Here is a 17,622-nt window from a genome sequence, read left to right on the forward strand (position 1 = left end):
TGCTTCTGCCTTCTGTGTCAGAGCTGGAGTGGATGACCAGCATCAACAGGCAGCCTAATTATCCGGGAATGTGGAAGTTGGAGCACATACTTCCATCCTGGGAGTCATGAGCCAGAGAAAGTCAGAGAAGTTAAAACTTCTTAGAAGCTGCACGTCTAGCTGAGTTGTTAACGGCGCCATCGAGAGCTCCTCCTACGTACATGCAGTCGGGCCGTAATTCTAACATATGGCTTCAATATTTGAATAAACGGAGGGCTACGGCGTCTCGCTGGAGTGTGCGCCACTGGGCATTGACGGAAACATGCAGAGAAAGATCGTCGTGGCCAGGCACGGACTGTCGCCTAGGACAGCTTGTCCAGCTATTCGCACACGCCGATGCCACATCGGATGAGTTTAAAAGTCGAATCTAGCACAGAGGCTGCGGATTGGTACCGTACCACCCTTACTCCTGTTGTGTCCACGACATACAGGCCAAAGACCAGGCTCGACCCCGCGTCAAGATAGCTCCGAGACAAATACACAGAACCCGTCTATTACCTTTGGAATCAAAGACTCTGCTCTGCGAAGAGATACAGCCATCAGTTGTGCTCGACAATATTGCCGCTCATCCCGGCAGGAGGTGTCGAAAGCTACCCATCACAAGCCCGCCCGATTATGTAATGTTACGGTTACCTTTATCAAAAAAGTCTGCAACCAGAAAGTGGCAGAGTTTGCATAACAATACCCTACCCCATCTTGATGTCAAACTTGACTACTAACCAGTAGATATGCCACACAGCTTCAGTTTTTGTTCAAGGTCACGAAGGGAAAAAAAAGCACTTCTTAGACATTTTACTCTTGTCTTCGGGCGAGAAGCATTACACAACCATGGTTCAACCATGCCTTTTCTTTTCCTTTTCCTCCGCGGCCGGGATTTTGTCACACACAATATATAACCCTACCAGAGACATGGCCACTCCCGTCAATTTAATATATTACACATCCGCAGATTTCTACTAAACCAGCCACCACAGATTCCTGTGCAGTATGGAGTACTACTGGGGTATACATATTGTGACCACATCCAGAGTCAATCTGACAAAGTGGGGAATAGCCTATTATTCCCAACCATAACGATCGGATGGCAACTCTGGAACGATATGTCGGTCATTGCTCCTGATCGGCTTATTTTTTTTCGGCTTGTGATGCATATTACTTGCATAAATTGCCACTTTGACATCAATTATTTATTGGAAATAAGCTATGTCAAATTGGAGGTAACGGGATATACCAAGCCGGTGAGGGTTTATCGAACTCACGTATAGGGAGAGCTCACTGATAAGCCGTTGATGTTCACAGAACTTGTGCTTGGCCTCGGCACGTTCATCTCTTGACTTACGGTATATGGAAAAATTAACCTAATTCACAGTAGTGATGGAAATGCCGGAAATGGGGTGAAGAGGAGTAACCTGGGAAGGGTTGGCTCCGAAAGTTGGCTATCCAATGGAGATCTCGGTGGGTATTTTGAGCTCATTCTTAACAGCATTATGTTATATATTAAGGCAAACTTTGTTTAAGATCTTTACAGATATAAATAATATCAACGGAGCTATATCGATAGCCGAGATCACAGAGAATTGTCATAATTATTACTGATCACTATCAGCATGTCTCACTGCATCCTCTTAATCTCCTTTACCTGCCACTGCTATAGATCGATTAATCAATGGCCCCATACATGATGACAAAAATATGTATTTCCCCTTTTCGGCACCCCCAACTACCTAGCCCTAGACCTAAGCCCTAAATAGCCCAACTGGTCTTTGATTCTCCTACAGTAAAACAGCGTAGACAGGACAGAGAGAGATGAACTAGAATAGCCGCCAACTAGCTATTGATTCATGACACTCTTCATGTTTCTCCTTGTTTCACAGCTTCTGCCTGTCTGCTCGTAAATGCACAGCTCGAGTTTCAACAGCAAAAACCTGCATATGCACGTGATACTCCTTGCAGGAGATCCTCAAGGGCGTCAACAGTACAAATCGATAGACGAAAGACGCTGTAGGACTCCTGGAGAGAAGCACCAGGAACTAAAAAGGAAAAGAAGAAGAACAAAATGAGAGGCAAAAAAAGTGCATCGACCGGGAATCGAACCCGGGGCCCGTCGATGGCAACGACGGATCTTACCACTAAACCATCAATGCGATCTTGTCATGTGATGGCTTCCTCGGTGTGTTTCTTATAGACGAAAAGTGGACAGTTTGATAACGACGACGACATCAGACGAAACAGACGAAGACAGCCCACGGACGGTGATAGATTGAAGCGAAGGAGAGAGAGTTGATACTGCATTGACTACACGAAAAGAGGCCTAGAGAAGATCTATAGGCAGCTTGGAGTGCTCGAGAGACTCTAGAGGCACTGGTAGGTGGTGATGTCATGATGAAGTCGTACCACTGCTAACACACTCATAGTTACTAGTTAAGGGATACGCATTAGCTGCATCTCGGAGCAGGGACCGAATATCGATATTACTGTGCCCGATAGGACTGCCGGTTGCTACCCCTGGAGGCGAGGAATGATAGAATTGGACCACAGAACCTTGTTCAGGCCGTCTGCAGAGACATGGTTCGCCTCGCGCCCCGCGCCGCATCCATAATCCATCACTACTCCAGAGCCAGAGACCAACCCTCGAGAGTAGCTACCAGAGTGTAGCAAGAGAAGAAAGATATAGCTTGAACGGTTACAACGACAATGACAGTCCGCTTCACTCAACGGCCCATCAATCTGTCCCGGGGCTGGCCGCATCCCTCGCTACACCCCACGGCAGCCCTGTCAGAAGCATCCAAGGCCGTCCTGCACTCGCCGGCACTTTCGGAGCCCGCCCTAGGCTACGGCCCGGATGAAGGAGACCCCTCGCTGCGTGCCGAGATAGCAAGATGGCTGACGGCCTTCTACCAGCCACGGGAAGCCGTGGATGCTGGTCGGATAGTGATATCTGGCGGCGCCAGTCAGAACTTGGCCTGCGTGCTGCAGGTGTTTTCCGACCCAGTGTATACGCGGAACGTATGGCTGGTGTCGCCGACGTATTATCTTGCGTGTGGCATGTTCGATGATGCTGGGTTCGGAGACAAGCTGAGAGCCGTCAGGGAGGATGCCGAGGGTATTGACGTTGACTTTCTCGAGAGGGAGCTGAAGAAGAGCGAGGAACGGGCAGTGGCAGACGGGAATCTGGAGCCGGTACGTGAGCTATGTATATAGCCTGCCTTCTTGCTTTGACTATGAGTGCTGACAATCAGACAGAAATTGAAGCCCCCACGCCCATGGAGGAAGATATATAAGCATATTATCTATGCAGTCCCTACCTTCGCCAATCCGTCATCTAGAATCATGTCCGTCCGCCGACGTACGCAGCTTGTCCGTCTCGCTCGACAGTATGACGCACTCGTGGTGACGGACGACGTCTACGACTTTCTACAGTGGCACATCGATTCGTCATGCACGCAACCACAGCTTACGACTGCCGTTGCACCACGTCTGGTTGACATCGATCGTTTCCTGGACGGCGGGCCAAGGGACGAGTTCGGACATTGTATGAGTAACGGGAGCTTTAGCAAACTTCTCGGCCCTGGATGTCGAGTTGGATGGGTTGAAGGGACAGAGAAGTTTGTATACGGCGTTGGACAGACGTAAGTGGAACTTTTCACTACCTGGATATTAATTCACCACTGCCAGCAACATCCGACAAGACTAACCGCGGAGGGAAATCACAGAGGCTCGACACGCTCTGGCGGCGCTCCCTCACAGTTGACGTCTACCTTCATCTGCCAGCTCCTCTCCTCCGGCTTCATCCAGTCGTATATCCCAGAGGTGCTTTGTCCAGCATACTCGAAACGGTACCACATCCTGCGCGCCGCAATCGAAAAGCATCTCCACCCCGTTGGTATGACCTTCACCAAACCCCTTGCTCCATCACCACCATCTGGTAGCAGCGACAAGATAAAGCCTAGTGAGATTTCAGGCGGTTACTTCTTCTGGCTCCGCCTTCCTCCAGGCATCTCAGCAAATCGTGTGACCAGGATTGCTGCAGAGGAGCTGAATCTACGGATTGCCGCTGGAGAAGGAAGCAAGGTCACTGGTAAAGGCGCAAAGCCAGACTATGACCATGCAGACGCCGACGGGCCGCTGGACGACTTTGTGCGTATCTGTCTGGCGTACGTGGACGAAGATATGCTGGAGGAAGGAGTCCAGCGCCTTGCACAGGCTGTTGAAAAGGCAAAGCAGGACACAAGATGTTAGATATCATTTCGCTGCAGTTTCACGGCAATGAAGGTCTTCCGTCTTTGTTAATAATCATGGCATTCATGCCGGGATATTCTTGCAATGTACGACTGGTAAAGTCGGTCGGCAAGTTGAACATATTCAGCTTGCTCCGGGGTTGACCCCCCCTCCCCCTTTTCTCCGCGCTGTCATCATCACAGACATCGTCATGAGAGCCCGGTACATCCGCGCACATGCTTAACAAGTCAGGTTAGAGTAGCTGACAAGATCCTTGGACTCTCGTATCATGATTCACAGCCAGAGGCGGAGGACTTGGCTAGGGCGGTGATGGCGATGGGTGATGATGATGGGAAGCGAAACTGCTCGGTTAATATGCAGCAATCAAACGGCAAACATCGATCAATAAGTAAACAAGAAGCAAAGAGAAAGATGATGACCAAACCGGTGCCAGTGTAGCATCTACCCATCATCTTGTCCCCCCCATGCACGGTTGCTATATTAATTGATTGATTAACTCACTATATCGGCGGCCGTGCTACCATCTTGCATCGTTAACCCTAAGCTGTGCAACCACACCGGCCGCGGAGTAAGCTCTGCCCATGACCACCGGGCTCGACGAGGGATACGGCTCATGAAGTACTTCAGACGATAACATGACAGCCATGTGGACGGGGAGTGTGGGATGGCAGCGTGGTCAACTGCCTTTCTCCCTTGCCATGGAACTCGCCTGGGGTCGCACATTTTGCGTAGTCGAGCCTCCACCGTCGTCGATTGTCTCCAGCATCCAGCAGCGCCCACGATGCATGATGCATGCCGGAGGGAAGGCTGAGGGTACATCATCCGACAGGCTCTGCAGAATAGCAACGAACCCTCCGTAACTCGTTATGGAGCAGGCCCATGGAGATGCCCGTCTCGGAGCCAGGAGCAGGAGTTTTCGCTGTTGGCCGAGTGCGAGTCTATCTTGGGTTGGCTCTGCGCCTTGATATCAGACTAGCAGCGCCGTGCAGCGGATCGACAGGTCAGAAGGGTCCCTCCACCACCAGTTAGCCAACCCCTGGCCGAGAGTTAGCTGGCTCACCAGCTCACTAGCTCACTAGTCACAGTCCGTTCGTCCGGTTGTCCGCTAGTCTGCGAGCTAAAAGCGGGCTGGCGTTGCGGAATGCGAGTGATGCAAGCCTTCGGGCAGTCCCTTCGGCCCTTGGTTCGATTAACTATGCCTATCACCGTCGTCCCTAGTTGGTGATCATTCTTCTTCCTTTCTTGGACAAAATATAATAATAATATTTCGTCTATCGGCCCCAGGTCCCAGGTTGCTTCCCGCCCGTCGTGAGTAAACGAATAGACTTGGGAAACAAGGATCCTGGCTGGCGGAGAGGGCGCGTATCTGATCCCCTTCATGCAAGCGGGTTAAGATGAAGGCGCGTAAAAAAATGGCCTCAAGTGTGCCTCAACCCCTTCTGATGTGTCCGAATGCACAAGATGACCAGGTCATGCCCCGTCTTTGCCGTCTGGCCGTCCTCTCCATGCCCCCTTGGCCATGCGAACGGGTTGCTATATGGCCCGCCACTGTAACTGAAATAGTTAAACATGTTGGACACGCATGGAGGGTGTGTGGGTGTCGGTCACCATCCAATACTCCGTAGATACTGGCTCATCATCAGATCGAAAGCAGGCAGATCTCAAGCAGACATCGTCCTCTTCTCTGCACAGCGAGTCCGTCTGCCTGTCTGTCTATAATAGACGCCCGCTCGCCCTCCCCGTCTGCCGTCTGCTCTGTCTGGCTGGCCTTGCTGAAACGCAACAACCGTCGAGCAAAAACGACCAAAAAGGTCCCCTCGATATCTCCGGCTCTTCGATACCGAATTGATAGGCATCTAGACGCCCATCCTCATCTTGCTGCTCCTGGCTGAAACGCGGCCGTGTTTCCCTTGCGCGAAGGCCACCGCCAACGACTGGCTGCTGAGCCCCTGAGCGGCCCTTGAGCTTAACCTACGCCCTGGACCGAGTGGAACGAACGGCGCTGAGCGGCCGCTGGTTGGGCGCATAAACATAGCATATCAATCTTATTATTTCGAGTTGGTTCCCGCAGTGTATGATTCCCCAGCTCTCTCGCCTCTCGTTTCTTTTCTTTTGCGCCCCTGTTCCCTGTCTCTGCTGCCCCAGTCCTGGCTGGCTGTATCAGGTACATACATCGGTACCTCGCGGTTTGGCGCCCTGGGCGGCCGTCGAGCTAATGAAGGGCGCTGGCTTCATATATTCGTGACATTCCTCATTCACCTTCGTCTTTGTCTTCTTCGTGTTTATTCCTCTCCTCAGTCTCTGCCCTTCTGTCGCTCTCTTCCTCCCTTTTTCTCCCCTTTGTTGTGGATGTTGCTGTGAATGAAGGGAAATTCCTCCTATTGTTGGCGCGCAACCACATACAACACACACACTCCTTTTAATAGGCGCACCTCGCACAGTCGCAGTCACTCCTTGGTCAATTGACTTGACTTGATATTGACTGAATACCACAGGTCGTGCCATTCATTCCCTCAGCTTCTGTTTCCTTCCTTCTGCTGCCAAAAATATACATATATAAAAGGGGTGCGAGAGCTCTGTGCTGGCCACTGAAGCTGCATCTACCAAGAACAACTACAACCACAAAACTACAACCACAAGCCACTGCAAATACATAAGAATCTACTGAGAGACAACCGTCTGATACCTCCGGATCCATCATGGCTCGAGGCTTGGTCTCCAGCCTGCTGCTGGGCCAGCTTCTGCTCGTCCTCGTCGGCCTCTTCTCGCCTGCCGGTGCCGTCCCGACCCCCCAGTACCAGACGCCCAACACCCAGGCATCCAGCTACTGGCTCAGCACTATCAAGCGCCAGGGAGTCGCCCCCTTCAACGGCGGTGGTGCCGGCTACAAGGTCTTCCGCAATGTAAAGGACTTTGGTGCAAAGGGTAAGTTCTCTGGAGTGCTCCGGCGGATTGTTTATCTTTGTTTACTCTATATATATATATATATATACTAACAGTGGATAGGTGACGGGAGCTCTGACGACACGGCCGCTATCAACATGGCCATCTCCTCTGGAAGCCGCTGTGGAAAGGGCTGTGACTCTTCCACGACTACTCCGGCTCTTGTCTACTTCCCGCCGGGCACCTATGTCGTCTCCAAGCCGATCATCCAGTACTACTATACCCAGATCGTGGGAGATGCCCTCAACATGCCCGTCATCAAGGCCGCCCCTTCGTTCGAGGGTATCGCTGTCATTGACTCCGACCCCTACGAGAACGACGGCAGCAACTGGTACACCAACCAGAACAACTTCTTCCGTGGCATCCGTAACCTCGTTATCGATCTGACCGGTCTCGACAAGAGCAAGGGAGCCTGCATCCACTGGCAGGTTGCCCAGGCCTCCAGCTTGCAGAACATCCGCTTCGAGATGGTCAAGGGCGGCGGAGACGCCAACAAGCAGATCGGTATCTTCATGGACAACGGCTCCGGTGGCTTCATGACCGACCTTGTCTTCAACGGCGGTAACTACGGTGCTTTCTTCGGCAACCAGCAGTTCACCACTCGCAACCTGACCTTCAACAACTGCAACACTGCCATCTTCATGAACTGGAACTGGGCCTGGACCTTCAAGTCTCTGTCTGTCAACGATTGCGGTGTCGCTTTGAACATGTCCAACGGAGGATTCAACCAGACTGTCGGTTCCGTGATGATCCTCGACAGCAAGATCAAGAACACCCCCAAGGGTGTCGTCACCTCCTTCAACGCTGAGAGTGTCCCCGAGTCTGGCGGCACCTTGATCCTCGACAACGTCGACTTCACTGGCTCCACAGACGCAGTCACCAGTCTTCAGGGCAGCTCCATCGTTGGTGGAGGCTCCGTCATCAAACACTGGGTTCAGGGCAACGCTTGGACTGCTGGATCTGGCTCCAAGGCAAAGAGACTCCCCCCGCAGGTTCAGGCTAAGCCAGACGTAGCTCGCCGTGATGACTGCCCTGCTCCAGCTCCACAGCCACCGGCTCAGTCTACTGCTCCGCCATATCCAATCCCAGAGACCGGCGAGCCAACTAGAGTGCCAACCACTGAGCCATCCAACGTCCCGACCAGAGTACCAACCGGCGGAGTCCCATCCGGCACCACTGGCACTGCCCCTTCAACTCCTTCTCCCTCACCAACCGGTGGCCCTACCGCCTGTCCATCCGCTCCTGTGACCAAGGCCCGTATTCAGACTGCTCTTCCTCAGCCCAGCAAGCCAGCCATCTTGCTCGACAAGTCCGGCAAGGTCTTTGAGCGCGCAAAGCCACAGTACGAGAACGTCTCCGCCGACAAGTTCCTCAGCGTCAAGAGTGCCGGAGCCAAGGGTGATGGCAAGACAGACGACACCAAGGCCATCCAGGCTGTTCTTGACAAGGCCACTGCCGACCAGATCGTCTACTTCGACCATGGTGCCTACCTCATCACCTCCACCATCAAGGTGCCCAAGAACATCAAGATCACCGGAGAAATCTGGCCGATGTTGATGGCCACCGGCAAGGCCTTCTCTGACATGAAGAACCCCATTCCCATGCTCCAGGTCGGTCAGCCAGGTGACAAGGGAAATGTCGAGCTGTCTGAGCTCATTATTACCACCCAGGGTCCTGCTCCTGGCTGTATCCTCGTCGAATGGAACGTCGCTGAGGAGACTCAGGGCTCCGTTGGAATGTGGGATGTTCACTTCAGAGTCGGTGGCTTCGCTGGAACCCAGCTGCAGAGCAACACCTGCGCTAAGACGCCCAACACTACTACTACCCCTGATCCCAAGTGCTTCGGCGTCTTCATGCTCCTGCACATCACCAAGACTGCCTCTGCTTACCTCGAGAACACCTGGTTGTGGGTATCCGACCATGAACTTGACCTGGCTGACCATGGCCAGATCAACATCTACAACGGACGAGGTGCTTTGATCGAGAGTTCTGGCGCAGTCTGGATGTACGGAACTGCTTCAGAGCACAACACGCTCTACAACTACCAAATCCAGAACGCAAAGAACGTCTACATGGCCTTGATCCAGACCGAGACTCCGTAAGTGTTTCTCTTTCGTCTCCCCATCTTTTATGTCTCAATGTCTCATGCTTTTTTACTAACATGTAACCAGATACTACCAATCCAACCCAGACGCCCTGGTTCCCTTCGCCCCTGACACCAAATATAACGACCCGACCTTCGGCGACTGCACCACCGCTGCCTGCAAGAAGGCATGGGGTCTCCGCATTCTCAACTCCACCGATGTCTTCCTCTTCGGAGGCGGCCTCTACAGCTTCTTCGAGAACTACAAGCAAGAATGCCTCAAGACCGAATCCTGCCAGCTCAACATGATCGAAGTGCTTTGCTCTGAGACATACTTGTACGGTGTCAGCACCAAGGCCAGCACTAACATGATTACCTCTGGCGGCAAGGGACTGGTCCCTCAGAAGGAGAATAGAAGCAACTTCTGCTCTACCATTGCTCTCTTCCACCAGGGCAATCTCTAGACATCCGACATTTAACGCACATTGGAATAAGAAAGTCACGCGAAAAAAAAAACATACAAAAAAAAACACAGACCCCCATGGAAACACAAGCCGGAAAATTGATATGGGCTTGATTTTATACATTTTCGTCACTCCACGTTACTACAACATTCTGATTCCCTTTTATTCCCATTCATGTTGATTCTTACTTCGGTTATCACTTTAGTATCTTTTATGTTGTGAGAGTTAGCTGATTCCCCATACAGCAATTGCTATGACTATTGGCATATTTCAATTCATATCTTCGCTCGGATCTCTTCTAGAACCATCAAAAGTATTTACCCTCTGAACAATAATAACACCAAGCCTGAGGTAATGAAGCCGGTAGGTGTCTTAGTCTGGTCTCACTTGAGCTCCGGAAACCCAAACGTTTGAAGTAAAGCATCCCACAAACGTTCTATGACGCCAGATACACGTTCGTATTGTTCTCTTCTTCCGTCAGTCACTCCAAAATGCAAGAGTGATTCTCGACAATCGAGATTGGATGCCGCAGTTCCCATGCCATTGAAGGTTGCCTTTGATTCAACCCACTCATTTGATACCAGACGACTCCAGCTTATTACACGAGTTGAAACATTAAAACATATTCGTCCATTAAAACGGAGTTTGGATGAAGATATCGTTCTATACTCATATATTAGACTAGTTTACTAACTACAGGAGAAAATACTTACCGAAACATACAGATGAAGTCTTTTTTAGACGTAAGCTGGAGCAGACATCGGACTATTGCTTCCTCGCGATTTTGTAGTGGGCTAAAATCGTCAAAGGTAGCTTGATTGTTGGACTGTGTTGTGTTAGCTGGGTATATCATCGAGACTACCGGTATAATAACTGACTTACTTTGAAACTTAGCGTAAGGGCTGGAGATTTCAGAAACTTCCACTTTCCTTTATATCCAGATAACGCTTCGCCCTCGGTTCCAGATAAAAGCTTACGGGCCATTGAGTCGATAATTAGGCCGTCCGGGCTTAATGCAGCTCGATGATAACCTTGCAGGTTCTGAAAGGAGAAATTGACATCAATGTTGCTTGCAACAAAGACGGCGAAGGAGGTGCAGAGTCCATCACCGTGTTGCCATAGCTGAGTAAGATCTGAAGGTGGTCGTTTTTCTAGTTCTGCCTTGGCCTGCATGTAGTCAATATGTGGATTGACTAAAAAATCTGCCCAGCTTCTGTGCAATACTTCAAGAATATATTCGATCATAAAGAAGGATGTATAGGCGGAATGTTCCCACGAATTTCTGTAGATAAACTCTAGTTGCTCCATTGTTCCTACTTAGTGCAGGGAATACATGCGTTAGCACAAACCGAGCATGCGACTGGAATGGTGGAGAACACTTATTGCGATTGAGAAAGCTGATACTCACGACTCTTATGGCAAAGGGACTAGGGTACTGACGAGAGATATAGCAGACGGTGGTTCAAGCATGGTAGACGGAAGGAGCAGCCAGAGGCAGGGTACAGTTAACGGAAGGATCACTGCGGTAAACGAGGAGGACGGGATTCAGTAGTATCGGAGCTGAGATCTGGGGTTGGAAGTGGCTTCCCCTGCTCATAGGCAATATCAGCGGAGTCATCGTATGGTATAGAAGGACCTTTATGAACTATAGAAATACATTAGTTAAAATTCTAAGATAATGAGAGATAACTTACGCGGCGCGTTGGACGTTTTGAAAAGCTCTTCCAATTCTTCATCGGACATAGCTCTGAAGTAAGCACCCAATGCCTGGCTATCTAGTGTTTTCAAGTAGTTGCGGTCTATCTTTGGACGAAGTTTTGAGTCAGCCTTGCCAGAACTTTCGGAGTCGGCATTTGTCTCTGAGCTTTTGGAGGTGGCGTTTGTCTCTGAGCTGTCGGACGCGGTTTTGGTCTCAGAGCTTTCGGACGCGGTTTTTGTGTGAGAGTTGGGGCTCGTAGAAGCCCACGCGACTTCCTCATCGCCAGCCGACTCAGCCGGTAAAAGGGGGGTGGTTTTAGACATAGCTAAGTATGATAAACACGCGTTTGAAGGGTGTAGCAGTAATATCGTATAGGAGTTGTTAGTGCTCTCTAGGTTGAAGCAGATTAGAGAATGAGAGGGAGCGAGAGATAACTAAATGAATGATGTTATTCTTATCCATTATCATCGACTTATCGGGAGAATGTTGATACGAGAGCGTGATCTATTAGGTAATATCACATGACTGAGGCATCTCCACTAACAATATGTATTATGTATTGGAATAGTAAAGTAATGCTATTTAAATAATTACTCCGTACTGGAAGATAAAACAATTAAATCTAAAATAGAATAGAATAGAATAATTAATAGTAATAGTAATAATAATAGTTATTAAATCAAAAAATCTAAAAAGATTTATAAATATATTCCTCAAATACCAACACCATATACAACAAGCATCAGCATTCAATATGGCTATAAAAGACCCATCAGAACAGTCCTATTTCTACTCCACGTTCTTTAGCAATCATATCCACCGTCCTTCCTCTAGCATCTCTCCATAGATCGCGCAGAATGTCCAAGGGAACCTGAAGATGCGGCATCCCAGGCCCGTCAGCCCCCATGTCGGGAAATAATTCCTGCCAGAATGCCTCAATTCGCTGTTTATGCAGAGGCGTGAGCAAGGTATGTTGGCTTCCGGCAACAAAGGCAGGGTAGAGTAAAAGATTTAGAACCTCGCACACCTCCTGCGGAGGTTGATGTTGGTGATGTTGGTGCTGTGACTCGGTGGTGAGGATGGTAGTAAGGTTAGAAAGTATGCCTTCAACCAGGAACGGGGTAGCTGGACAGCCGTCGTCACTCTGGGTGGGTTGATATGGGTTTGAAGGGGATAGGTCTGTGGTCTGGGCGTAGTTGAGTAACTTGTATTCTCTCGAGGAGATGATCCCCGCCAGACGAGTGGCATCCCATGCCAGACGAGTCAATAGGCTGGGCGGATGGGCGTTTCTACCGGGGCTACTGCTGCTGCTACTACTGCTGTTGTTGTTGTCCCACTGCCACGTCCAGAGCTGCATCTCGACTCCTGGCTGGCCGACCATGGAAAGAAGGTCTATCAGGCTGAAGGGAATGTTGCTATTGGGTTCTATCCCGCTTTTACCGCGGCAGTAGTCACGCCAGATATGCAGCGGTTTGGTTGCTCGGCCCAGGACATGTGTAGGCAGGTCGAAGAAGCCGATGCTGTCCAGGATCTCGGAGCTAATGGGACTAGGAGCGGATACTGCGTTCCTGCATTGGATAATGGAGTAAAGGCCGTTGAGATGGACGGTCCATTTCATGCATCGGTTCATCTAGAATATGTTAACTAAATGTATTCTCTGAGGCAGTAGTTAAAGGGGAAGAATGCCAACATACGCCCGTAGAGCAGAGTAATATCCCAGCAATGAGGGTAGCGTCTTTCATGGCAGCCTTGGTATCACAGACGTCCTCACGGAAGAGCCTGAGGCACTTTGCATAGTATTCCTCGAACTTGTCCTCGTGCTCCGGGTGCAGGGTCAGTTGAAACATGAGACAGTTGGCCACCAACGACCTGGACTCGCAGCAGAAGGCAAGAATATCGCCCAGGGGGGACTGTCCGGCCTCAGCCAGATACTGAGATCCCCATTCTTTGACTATTTCCGCATGTCAGTTTGGAGCACTATCAGGGGGTAACTATGTAGTATAGAGTGATAACGCACATTCTTCGAATATCTCTTCGTCAAAAGGGCTCAATGGCAGGGCTGTCACCAGCGAGTTCGACGTCGTAGCCACAGAAGGGGAGCTCTCAACAGGCGATGAAGAGATCCCCCCAGCAGCACCAGCACCAGCACCAGCACCAGCCGTAGAGACAGTAGGAGTCGGCGTCTTCCCTGGCCTGATCTCCGGCGAGAGAGAAGCGTTCGAGACGGACTTTGTCTTCGCCTTCGCCTTCGTCCTGGTCGGCGTCTGCGTCGGCGGCGCTGAGAAGTTCAGCACTCCCAGGCACTCCGAGAGCGAGCCTATGTTGGCCGTCGGGCTGCCCCTGGGGGGACTCTTCTGCTTCCCTGCGGCCGCCGCCTGGCCCCCCTGAGCCAGCAACGCAGACGAAGACGCCGACGCCGACGCAGACGCAGACGAAGCCAACGAGGACGAGGAGATGTTCGCTGCCGGCAGCACGTCCTTGGGATGCACAGGAATAGCAGAGCCCATCAGGTACCCCCGCGAGGCGACCCCGTTCCCCCATTTCAGGCGCGGCCCGTATCCGCTACACTGCAACGACTTGCGCTCGCATGGAGTGCAGAACGGCCGCTTCTCATCGCACTTCTTGCGCCGCGCTCGACAGGTCCAGCATCCGTTGCGCGAGCGAGTGGTCACCTTTCTGGTGCGTGGTTGCGACGGCGGCGGCGGTTGGGACATCGTTCACTGGCGCTGGCAGTCGACTTCGCTTGCTAGTCAGTTAGTTAACTAGCTGTACAAGTCTTGCATCGCCGTCGCCATGAGGCAGACACGCGCAATAACTAGCTAGTTATCTGGTCCTCTGGCCGTCTGATGGACTCCTGCGCATCTGCAGGCCGCTTATTCGATGTCCTCGCGGGAGGTTGAGCCCCTCGAAGCGGTGGATATAACCGACGGCCGCGGCCTCAAAAAGCAATATTAGTTACTACACAGGCAGCATGGTTAACTAGTTGACTACTACTAGTTCTCTACCGATGACATACATGCATGCACGGCGTGGAATAAGCTGGTCACTACGCAGACGGTTGACTACAGAGCGCCAGAGTGCGCCTGGCATCGATATCTATCTATCTACGTCGAACGCTGGACGTCGGTCGTTCCCTTGACCCGTCGCTAAACCTCCCCGTGCTATGGGTGCAAACGGCCAATCTCCACACAGAAAACGACCTCTAGCGCGCAGATTCTGCACTTGAGTCCCCTCTGGCAAGCGAGAAAATGTCTTATTTCAGAGCCCAGGGAGCCGGGGACCTGTCTCTGCATCCATCCAGGTCACAATGCAGCGTGACATGGCTGCCCCAGGAGCACCTTGCGAGGACGAGAACCAGGCCAGAAGGCAGCTTTTTTGCGCCCTCCGCAGAGTCACGCTGGACGGTTTGAGCCTCAGCTGGAGTCGTCGAGGTGGATATCAAGCGTGAATTCGCTAACTAGTTAGCTAGCCATCTGAGGGCAGAGTGATAAGTGTAACTAGGCAGATTCAGATCGTGCCAACGCGGTCCTCTCGATCGATGGAGACACTCGACATTCGAATCGACACCCCGGGCGCCGCCCCCAACAATATCTACTGGGCTTAGTTAAGTAATAATGGGCTGAATATATCCGGGGGGACTCCAACATGAAGGGAAAAAGTTACACAGGGACTAACAACAACCCTGTGATCACACATGGCTACGGGGTGCCCATTGGCGCTGAGGGTGATATACCGCACCAGACAAGGCATATTATGATGGTGATAGTCAGCAGCAAAAGGATGTTGGCATGTTAGTCGCTGCGCTCTGCTTACCTTCCGCGGGAAGGAGAGTGATGCACTCTTTATAATCGAAGCTTCTCCGGCGGGCTCTCGCTCAGGGGCTGGTGAAGCCTTTTTCATTTAGGCTTCTCGTTACTCTGAGGTCTAGATTGAACCACCGGAATCAGGTCTCATGGACACGCAATGGGGTCAACCGTCCAACCAGAATCCTGCTCTTGCAACGGGAGCGAAGCTTGAATCAGCGCCGTGACGCAAGCAAGCTCACGGTGGCTTCGGAGTAAGTTTTCGATATAGCGCTCTACGCTTAGTCTGGTTGGACCTCAGCCTTGAAGGGCCACGCAAGACAAACAGTCAGAATAAAAAATAAAAAAGGGCGCCAACTTGAGACAAGGGTCATGAAACATACACAGCTACGATGGTTAACTCATCAGCTCCTCCCGTATGCAACTAGCTTGCTAGTTGGGGCGAGGGGGGCGGCGTCCGAGTTTAGAGCCCCCTGGGTTGGCTTTGGGACTATATGGCAGCTTACCTGGGCTGTGATGGCCCTTTTCTTACAACACTAACTAAATATGCGCACAGCACCACCTTACGGGCCCCGGGTTCCAGATAAATACCGCGGTACCTCCCCGCCGCTTTGAAAGAAGAGGGAAAAAGAGACGCAAACCGCTTGCTTGAGGGGTATACGGACGGTCTCATGCATCGGCGAGACTTTCTGTGCGACCAATTTGTTGCATCCAGCTTTGTGCCACCGGGGCAACACCTCTCGTTCGCATACCTCACATGTCCGCTGCCTGGCGCGCCTCGGATTCATAAACTCGCTTTCTGTGGCCTGCACCCCTAACTCCTCACTAGCTGACCTAGCTTGACCCCAGATACCTTCTTTTCTTTTCCCCCTATATATAACATTTGGACCGGGTGCGCCATCCGAGACGACCAAAAGTATTTAGTCTGGCATTTACCCTTTCGGCATCCAAAATTATAAAAGTATGCGTTCGCTTATAAGGCTGGTGGCTGCCGTCCTGCTGCTCTCTGTTATATCCTGCGAGGCACTGCCACTACACCCATCCCACGACATTGGGCTTCAAAAAGATTCCCAACCGGGCCACTCGTTGGTTGGAGACGAAGCTGCTTCGGCGTGGAAGAAGGTTTTATGCCAGCTCATGCACCCTGGTGACAGCACACACCAGACAGAAGCCACTGTCAGAGAAGAAATCGCTGCTGAAACGAACCAAAACGACGACCAAATGGTGTGTTATACCCCCCCTCCGTTGCTCTCTCTCTACCTCCAGCCGCATCAAGAAGACAGTTTTGGGTGTGGTAAAGTGGTATGCTGACCGATAGGCGTCTAGATCTTGAAAACCGAATCCGAGGTGCAGGGGGCAGAGGGCAAACCCGTTAGCTGGAATACACGACCGAGCCATACGCCTTCGGTATCTCCCTCGCAGACATCTGGGTACTCTCCTGACGCATCTGGGGTCATCGCAAACTCCCGCGTCTACGACGTCCTCCCAGACGAACTTAATGGATACGCTGGCAGCAGCCCAGACTGTACCCACATAGCAAAGGACTTCAGCGGCATAAACCAGGGTCGCGGCCGTATTGAATTCCTAACGCCAGGAATAATAGTCACAGGCGTGGTCATATTACTCCTGGTCACCATTGCATTCTTCGATTTCATGCAGTGGATTCACCTCTACCGCCGACGGTCAAAATCACGCCGCAGGTCATCCCTAGCCATCCTTATTATTGGCGACAAGCCAGGCCATGACCTCACATTCTGCGATGAAGACGAGTACCACAGTCGGAAAGACATGAATGTATGATCCAAACTGCTTTCTCCAGATCTCCTCGGGGTATCGCTTTTGAGTCCAGTTCTAAACCGATCGTTCTTTGCTTTTTTCTGTCGTCGTTTCTTTCGTTTGTACCTCCAGCATGCACATCGACGTTAACCGAGCGCCCTTCATTATTGACGTTTCCTTTCTTCTTTCTTCTTCTTTGTCTTCAAGGGGTATGGTGGTTTAATGCGGGCGGTGCAACCTTCTCAGGGTCGATTGATAAAACGTTTGATCGAGCCAACATTTTTTTTTTTTCTCCCTTGTAACTAGTTACAACGATAACCAAGTGTCAGCATAAAGGGTGCCTCCTTTTTGTTGTTTAGAATGTTTATACGATAATAAACACGGCTTTATGGCGTTGTGACTCGAATCCAAGACTTAGCCATGGATTTGTATACTTAACCACAACTTGAGGGGTATCAAGATATGGTCCTGGTGCAACAGTCCCCTCGCCACAAAGGCTAAACACTGTTCACTGTGACCAAGGGAGATTTCCATATATTCCGCCTGGCCAGCGGGACCAAATTCGTAGCCTCTTCT

General features: G+C 51.2%; 6 protein-coding genes and 1 non-coding gene across 7 annotated transcripts; 3 read left to right on the forward strand and 4 right to left on the reverse strand.

Annotated features, from left to right (window-relative positions):
• Positions 1-2,112: 2,112 nt before the first annotated feature.
• TRV_01528 lies at positions 2,113-2,183 on the reverse strand. The gene has a single exon. It is a non-coding gene; the product is annotated as a tRNA-Gly (tRNA).
• Positions 2,184-2,733: 550 nt separating this feature from the next.
• On the forward strand, positions 2,734-4,278 carry TRV_01529 (aminotransferase, putative; the record flags this gene model as incomplete). The annotated part of the gene is made up of 3 exons (XM_003024283.1): positions 2,734-3,219; positions 3,283-3,668; positions 3,753-4,278. The coding sequence occupies 3 exons, from the start codon at positions 2,734-2,736 to the stop codon at positions 4,276-4,278; spliced, it is 1,398 nt and encodes a 465-aa protein (XP_003024329.1).
• A 2,699-nt stretch (positions 4,279-6,977) lies between these two features.
• On the forward strand, positions 6,978-9,768 carry TRV_01530 (exo-beta-1,3-glucanase, putative; the record flags this gene model as incomplete). Its single annotated transcript, XM_003024284.1, has 3 exons — positions 6,978-7,203; positions 7,285-9,319; positions 9,393-9,768. The coding sequence occupies 3 exons, from the start codon at positions 6,978-6,980 to the stop codon at positions 9,766-9,768; spliced, it is 2,637 nt and encodes an 878-aa protein (XP_003024330.1).
• A 383-nt stretch (positions 9,769-10,151) lies between these two features.
• TRV_01531 (uncharacterized protein) lies at positions 10,152-11,076 on the reverse strand (the record flags this gene model as incomplete). Its single annotated transcript, XM_003024285.1, has 3 exons — positions 10,152-10,431; positions 10,482-10,594; positions 10,651-11,076. The coding sequence occupies 3 exons, from the start codon at positions 11,074-11,076 to the stop codon at positions 10,152-10,154; spliced, it is 819 nt and encodes a 272-aa protein (XP_003024331.1).
• A 209-nt stretch (positions 11,077-11,285) lies between these two features.
• On the reverse strand, positions 11,286-11,790 carry TRV_01532 (uncharacterized protein; the record flags this gene model as incomplete). The annotated part of the gene is made up of 2 exons (XM_003024286.1): positions 11,286-11,413; positions 11,463-11,790. 2 exons carry the CDS (start codon positions 11,788-11,790, stop codon positions 11,286-11,288), a joined length of 456 nt encoding a protein of 151 aa, XP_003024332.1.
• Positions 11,791-12,239: 449 nt separating this feature from the next.
• Positions 12,240-13,974, reverse strand: TRV_01533 (C6 finger domain protein, putative; the record flags this gene model as incomplete). The annotated part of the gene is made up of 3 exons (XM_003024287.1): positions 12,240-13,097; positions 13,162-13,418; positions 13,485-13,974. 3 exons carry the CDS (start codon positions 13,972-13,974, stop codon positions 12,240-12,242), a joined length of 1,605 nt encoding a protein of 534 aa, XP_003024333.1.
• Positions 13,975-16,233: 2,259 nt separating this feature from the next.
• TRV_01534 (uncharacterized protein) lies at positions 16,234-17,070 on the forward strand (the record flags this gene model as incomplete). The annotated part of the gene is made up of 2 exons (XM_003024288.1): positions 16,234-16,572; positions 16,597-17,070. The coding sequence occupies 2 exons, from the start codon at positions 16,234-16,236 to the stop codon at positions 17,068-17,070; spliced, it is 813 nt and encodes a 270-aa protein (XP_003024334.1).
• Positions 17,071-17,622: the final 552 nt, after the last annotated feature.

Source organism: Trichophyton verrucosum (genome assembly GCF_000151505.1).
Source record: "Trichophyton verrucosum HKI 0517 chromosome Unknown contig00119_1.f1.exp, whole genome shotgun sequence".
NCBI lineage: Eukaryota > Fungi > Ascomycota > Eurotiomycetes > Onygenales > Arthrodermataceae > Trichophyton > Trichophyton verrucosum.